Source organism: Sitophilus oryzae, unplaced genomic scaffold (assembly GCF_002938485.1).
Source record: "Sitophilus oryzae breed Bouriz unplaced genomic scaffold, Soryzae_2.0 scaffold_186_pilon_pilon, whole genome shotgun sequence".
In the NCBI taxonomy this organism is placed as follows: domain Eukaryota; kingdom Metazoa; phylum Arthropoda; class Insecta; order Coleoptera; family Curculionidae; genus Sitophilus; species Sitophilus oryzae.
The window spans coordinates 1,609,482-1,617,383 of NW_022146579.1; the positions used below are offsets into that span (position 1 = coordinate 1,609,482).

Sequence of the window (7,902 nt, forward strand, 5' to 3'; positions counted from 1 at the left end):
ATAGTGCACAGCAAATTTCATTTTCTTACTTATATCGATAATGTTGGAAATGACAAAATTTCCATCGAAAATTTTTGAAATTTTTTAACTCTAACGAGTTTTCGGACTAATTAGGTCGAAACATATTCTTCTGGAGAATAAATGGTTTTCCTATATTATATGGTTGTTTTTTAGTTCTCCTATGGACGATGATTATGACAATACAGAAAATGACGATAACTTGATTCAAATTCAAAATGACCAACAACTGAAGGACTGGTAATATAGATTTATTATTTTATATCTTTAGATTTTTTATATTAAAGAAAAATTGTATTTTAGGGACAATGGAAAAATGGACTGGAAAAGGATTTTGAACAGAAGATATTTCCAGGAAAGTTTTGAAATCGATCCAGAGCAGAAATACGAAAAGATTGACGTACCTGACTTCAGAAATGGGCGTAGTGGAAGGTTTATTCACGATTTCAATACAAACTACACTGGAATCATTGACGTAACAGGTATTTATTAATAATTTACATTATTTGAGACATTTGGCAACGATGTGTGTTATTCAGTGAGCTGTTATTTTGACTACTTTGACAGTGAAAGTGTCATAATAAGTGTTCAATACCAAATAAACTTTTAGTTACGTCATCGAGGGCGCGATTATTAAATTCATTGTTGCCAACCATGTACTTATTCGGCGCCGGGCTGACTAACTGGAATTTAAATTTTCCCCTGGCGATTCAGGTGGTAGCCCTGCTGTAAAAAATGTCAAGTTGTCACATTTATTTATTTATTTCCTGATATTTTGATTCGTTTTGACACTTTAGTTTTGTATTACGAGTTTTTGGTTTAAGTTAATTGTGTTGTGGTACTTTAAATTTAGAAATTTTACTAGCAGGCCTTTCAGCCGGACATTGTTCTTTTTACAACCGCTTTTAGTGCGAACTATACAAAGCAGCTTAACAGCCGTTGCAAAAAACTCGTCGCAACCTTATTAGAATATTTTGGAAAGCGGTAGTAATGACCACTTATGTTAGGGGTTAAGTTTCGTTCATGTAAATATTAACTTTATATTTTTATAACGAATTAATTTTTGTTTACTAAAATGTTTTGATTAAAAGAAAATATGTAGAAACCGGCAATGCTGTAACCGTCAAGCTTAATCACGTGACTAAAAGTTTATTTGGTATGATCTATAGAAATGAAGACATGGGGTATAAACTTTTTGAAAAAGTTATGTTGTCAACAGAGCTGTAAGCTCACAAAAAACTTAAGTCTTTTTTTGACTTAAATCATTTTAGTGACTTAAATCATTTGATTTTAAGTCATATTAAGACTTAAAATTATAGACATAATGACTTAAAATTTAAGTCATTTTCAAAACGGCTTGTGATTTAAGTCTTTATTTCGAAATAGAAAAAGATTTAAGTCATTAAAAAAGATTTAAGTTTTTGTTAGAAAACATGTAATGACTTAAATCTTTTTTTAATGACTTAATTCATTTTACAAAAGACTTAAATCTTAAAAAAAGTCTTTTATGAGATTTAAGTCTTTTTAGAAAAGATTTAAGTCTTTGTCATATATTTTTATCGTAAATTTAAAACGGAATCAAATATGTGTTTACCATCTTTAGTTTCATAATAAAGTAGTAACTGTGAAAACTGTATCTTTGTACCGCTGCTCATAAACGAGAAACCCTGTAAAACACACAAAGAATGGGACAACCTGTACAAAGTCCCACAAAATTTAATTTTATTTAAGTTTTTGATGTTGCTTTTATATGTGCGTTTTTTTGTTTTTATGTGTGTTTTGTCCTTGATTTTGAGTTTATTTTTTATTGTTTATTATAGTTGTTTATATAATATTTTATTCTAATCTGTATCTACAATAAATTAATATAGATAATAAAAAATCGGTAATGGGTAATACAATAAAATTAATATTAACATTTAAAAAATAGGTATTTAAATTGAATTCTGGTTGTCTTGACTTGGAGGGAAATTATATTGATTTAAGTCTTTACAAAAATGACTTGACTTGAAAGAAAATGACTTAAGTCATTTGAACTTTATATTGAAATTGACTTAAGACTTATATCATTATGATTTTAGAAATGACTTAAGACTTGAGACTTAAGTCTTTTTAAAACTGACTTGTTGCAGCTCTGGTTGTCAATTGAAATACTGTATTTTTTTAAAATATATATATGAGGGGTGGAGTATCAAAATTGACATATGACAAACTTTTACTAAATTGATGATTTTCAGGTAAAAGATGTTTCGTGATGCCATTGAATAGACAGAACGTTCTACCGCCCAGTTCGCTCTTTGATCTGGTTCAGAAAATGTGGGAAGGGGTACTACAAGGTCGACACTGACGTTGTGGAGAGAGACGATGAGTTGTGACACCTCCTGTCACTGACATGACTGAAATCGGGTCGTACATCGACAACGAAGTGCGGCGGTATGCCGATATACAAATTAGAGAAATATGTTGGAGGAGGTGAGTTTTTAAACTTTTTTAATAATATTTTTATACTTAGACTGCGTCATTGAAGATCGCTGTCATTGTGTATACAGGTTGCTAACCGCACAGTTACTTATAGGGAAACAGAATGGCAACACTGCCTATTGGGAACGCATGCACTTATAGGGTTTTCTGCCGACTCGTCCCGTCGCGGCATCGGTCGGTGAGCGGGCCAAGGTTGTCATATTTCAACCATAACGCTTTTGCCGCGAGCAATAAATTAACAACCTGTATAAAATTATATGGGATTAGATTAAATTCTTTGAGGTGGCTATAAATGTATGAATGTAGAATGTTTGGAAGGGGGTTAATAACCGCGAATGGTTCCCGTCTCGACGCAGTCAGTGATGAGGTATTCTACAGGGTCGCTTTTATGTATGGAAACGGTCGATTATTAGGTAAAATATAGGAGGTACCGCAAAAAGTTAAATACAAAAGTTATAGGATTTTTAAATATCTTTTAGCGAGTAATAAATTTAAGTATACAGGATCGTTCATAAAGTCGTGGCACATCTAAGTTTCATTTTTTTTTAAATAGAACTCCCTGTATATTATTACATATTTCAGTTCTTCCTTCAATTCTAAACAAAAATCGAAATACACACAATGTACTTCAAACCAACCGTTTCCGAGTTATTGACTTTTGAAAATATCACTTTAACAATTCGATTTAATTAATTTTGATGTATTTGGTTTGATTTAATGATGCCATTCTGCTGAAACTGTAATACTGTTGTAATGGGTTTTTAAATTTCTATTAGCTACTAGTAAATTTAAGTATACAAGGTCGGTTATCAAGTTCATATATAACTATTTTTTTTAAAGGAAACCCTCTGTATATTATTGCATATTTCAATTCTTCTTTCAATTTTAAGCAATAATAGTAATACACAATGTACATAAATTGAAGAATTGAAATGTTAAACGAAAATTTTGTAATTTCCAGATTTGATATACTCTCATTTTATACATCTATAAATGCTAACTTGAGAACTAATGTCAAATATTATAAAGTATCACAGTTCATGGTTAAATGAAACTGAACATATCGAAATTAATTAAATCAAATTGTTTAAGTGATATCAAAAGTCAATAACTCGGAAACGGTTGGTTTGAGGTACATTGTGTGTATTTCGATTTTTGCTTCGAATCGAAGGAAGAACCGAAATATGCAATAATATACAGGGGGTTCCATTTAAAAAAAAACTTTGATGTGCCACGACTTTATGACCGACCCTGTATATTTAAATTTATTACCCGCTAATAGATATTTGTAAACCCTGTAACTTTTATATTTAACTTTTTGCGGTACTTCCTATATTTTACCTAATAATCGTTTCCATACATAAAAGCGACCCTGTATAAATATTTGATTTAAAGCTATTGAGGAAACAAAAAGTGTACAGATTACAGAAGTAAATTAATTGAAAATAATATTTGTACCGGGTGAGTCTCAAAAGTGGCTCACCCCTATAACTTTTTTATTTTTTTAGTTAAAAAAACGACATTTGGGATGTTAGTCTATGGCATAAATTAGGATTGATTGACGTCAAGTGAATCAGAATGTCAAAAGTTGACATATGATATGCCATTCTATTTCGAGTGTCATAACTATCGAATAAAGTAAAAAAATACCGAGGGTGCCATTTAAAAATCAAAAATTGTAGTCATTTCTGCTGAAACAGGAAGTGACCAAAAACAATTGAATACACCAATCAATCCTAATTTATGTCATATACTAACATACTAAATCTCATTTTTTTTTATCTGAAAAAATAAAAAAGTTATAGGTGTGAGCCACTTTTGAGACGCACCCGGTATTAAAACATCATTATAGTATGTCATTTTTTAAACATGTCCTTCAATTTAAAAGCTGTTAGTAAGATGTTTCACTTCAAATAGACATCCTGTATATGATTTTAATTTACACAAAATCGCAATATTTTCAATTATATGCTCAAAAACTTCAACAATTCAATTTATTTTTTCTTTTTATTTTAGGAAATACTTTCCAGAATTCTAAAAATAAGACTGATAAGTAAAAATTTTATGGTGTTTTGTTGATTTTCGTTACGATTCGATATTGTGAACGTGAAATGGCGACCGCGTCACAGTTTTGTACGAATTTTGATTAATAGTTAGTTTCATGATACAAAGAAAAGAACCGAAAAACGAATGCGGCTCCAATTTCGTTCAGTTTGCGCATCACCTGTGACGGCATACGCCATACAAAAAAAAAATATCCATATTGTTCAATTCGCTCACTAATAAAAAGACCTAAAATAGGGAAGAATTAGGACCTAACCTCAAAAGCCATGTCAAATCATTCAGCTTGACATTTAAAAATCATTTTCACATTTATTATCTGTCATCAGTTTGACGATTTGAAATTGGCGCGCGGAGTGACCACAACCTGCGCAATATCATACCTTGTTTTCTTGGTATTATCGTTGCGTTCCAATATTTTTTTGACATTGATGATCAGCGCACAAAGTTTTTCTCTATATACCTTTTGTTTGTTTAGTAATGTTGGTCTATTTATATTATTCTTTATATATTATTTGTTTGAGGGTTCTTTCCTAATTATTCTACACAGTCTTTCTTACTCCTTCAGGTAGCAAGACAGGCTTTGTATTAAAGTGTAAGAACACAACTAGGAGTGTGTGTTACCAAGCCAATGGAACAAGACATGTTCGAGGTTGCTGCACCTATCGATCAACAATTCTAACTGCAAGAGGAGTCGTATTCTAACCTAAAATGTGTATAAAGCTTGGAATAGTTAATTTCTCCATAATTCGAAAAGCATTACAAATTGTTTCATCTATTTCTGCCATCGCTCGTGAGAGTTTCTTTTTGAATGTAAATTTTGTGTATAATAAGGGGCTGGCAAAGGTTAGTCTTGGGTCGAGATTTCCTTATGTAAGAAGAGTACAGTGCGTTTATAATGTACTGAATAAAGAGAGAACAGTAAACACTTTGCTAAACGTGTGAAATAAACCGAGAAACTATGCACATTGCTAAGAGACGTGGAAGGGGATATAGCAGATTTGTCTCAGTCGACCGGTCAACCCAATCAGTACCTCTGTCAGTACTTAAAGTTTTAGAGAAAGGTGTACATCATGCGTTCAGCTTCACGATTTAATTACGTCTCGTGATACTTTATATGTTTATTTATTAACGAATCGTTGTAATTTTTCCTATAACTTGAAAATTTTTAAGTGCAAGTTAGAAACAAGCATTTTTGGTAAAAATAAGTGGAATTGAGTTGGTGTTCGACAGTGGTCGCGCTATTAGAACTCTGAATTCAAAAATCGATATATCGAAATCTATTAGAAATAATTGATTGTAGTTTTTTCAAAAACTTTCTTAACATTTCTGCTATATTTTCTTTGCAGACAGTATGTGAAAATCTTTATAAATAAAAAAGTTACACGATTGCTGAAAATTGCTATGCACTAAAGGTAAATGGATGGGTTGTTTTTTAATGAAAAAAACAACCCTATCGAGAATTTTTCTTATTTACACATATTGTAAAAGATCTTCACAATAAAAAAAAGTTTCATTGTCTAAAGTGGTTCTTAAGTTATGGCTTGTTATGTGTCAAAAAGTTGATTTTTTAAATTATGGCGATATAATCACCACTCATGTATAATACTGACCCAAAAGTAACAGTTGTCAGCACGGTATATCGCATTATAATGTGTAAAAATAAAAGCTCGGGACATTTATAAACTTTGCACTGCTTGGATGAATGCCATTGTATAGCAGTTCCAAATACACTCGTTGAGGAGACAGTGTCCTGTTAAAAACCTCGTGACAACCCGAAGATTGCTCTTACTTAAATCAAGGAAAATCTTTGATTTTTCTCGGTCGTAAGCTCGTAAGTCCTGAGAAGTTTCTTTGAGCGTCTTAGACCGTTGGAGGACTCCCATTCCGGGTTGCGGATGGAGTCTTCCAGCTTCTTGAGTTCCGCTTTAAGTTGGTTTCCGCTTGGAAAACAGAACGGTTCTGTCCAGTTAGTGGAGTGTTCGCTTTTTTTCTAGCTAGATCGTTTGCTTTTTCGTTGTCTTCTATCCCTTGGTGAGCTGACATCCAGAGTAGGAGGACTTTATTTTGGACCAAACCAGACCAATTTCGAATTGATGGTTACTAAGTTGATGGTTACTAAGTTGATCACTTTGCTGCTTGCACTACTTGGATAAGATGGATACTTCTTGTTTAGATATTAGTTCCAATCTAAGATAACTTATACGCATCTTTCGATAGTGTAGATTTCTGCCTGAAGGATGCTGGGGTAGGTGCCCGATGGTTAGGAGTATTTAGTTTTCGGCCCAAATGCTCCTAAGCTTTTTCATGCATTGACTTTGGAAGCATCAGTTTACCACGTTATGGTATGGTATTTTACCTGTTGAGCAAACGTTTCTCCCTTCCAATTCTTTTTATTGGTCAATACTACAGTGAGGTGTTTGTCAAACTTGTACATTCTTGGTATGTCATCCACTGGTATTTAGAGGAGTGGAATTTACCTTTTGAGCTTGGAACACCCCAAGCTCCTGATCAGACATCGGGATAACGTATGTAAATGTATGTAAATAGCTTTTGTGTAAAAAGTTAAATATCTTTGTTGGTGTAAAAACATTTGTATATAAAAATTTCTTTACACTTTTTTTGAATTGTTAACACTATTTCCATTTTTTATTTTATTTGGTGGCAAAAACTAACGATTTACTTTTTCTTTCAGTGGCGAAGCGATCCGCGGATCAGACACCTGATGTCAAGTTTGGCCAGTTTGCCGGCAAGGGCATCTTAGAGTTTGACATCGTCAACATTGAAGACGTCCTCAACTACGAAAGACAAACCCTACTAAAGGATTAATGCAATTTGTTTCTTGAGTTGTGTTTAGGTAATATAAATTTGGGAAAAAAATAATCTACAACTTTATATATAAATATATACGTTAAACACAATATTATACCACTTAAGGAAACTTTCTATTACAATATGGTATGTTTTTTAGTCATATCAGAGCGGGGATTGTAGCTCTTCTGAAAACCTTAGGTTCTGTTGATATTTTTCTGTCTAATTTATTGATTTCTACCTAGGATTTATCGCTAGATTCATCTACAGGGTGTTAAAAATCCTCATAAAGAAATGTGAAAAAAGTATAACGTTAACAAATTTCAAGAAACTCCGCTACAGTCTTTAAGATAATTATTACAAAAAAAAATATATATATATATATATATTTTTTAATTTTAACATCCTGTATCTCTAAAACTACGCATTTCCATACCCATGTTTATGTTTATAGGAACTTCTTTTCATATTGTCATATGAGGAATCAGGCACAGAAATTTTGCCGTGCATTTTTTGTACATCCTGTATTTA

At 32.1% G+C, this 7,902-nt stretch overlaps 1 protein-coding gene across 1 annotated transcript; it reads left to right on the forward strand.

Moving 5' to 3' along the window:
- Positions 1 to 148: 148 nt before the first annotated feature.
- On the forward strand, positions 149 to 7,408 carry LOC115883335 (integral membrane protein 2C-like). Its single transcript, XM_030901687.1, is given in 7 exon segments — positions 149 to 258; positions 322 to 500; positions 2,256 to 2,341; positions 2,343 to 2,382; positions 2,385 to 2,443; positions 2,445 to 2,490; positions 7,256 to 7,408. Coding segments are annotated over 7 exon segments (621 nt in total). The 5' UTR covers positions 149 to 181; the 3' UTR covers positions 7,390 to 7,408.
- Positions 7,409 to 7,902: the final 494 nt, after the last annotated feature.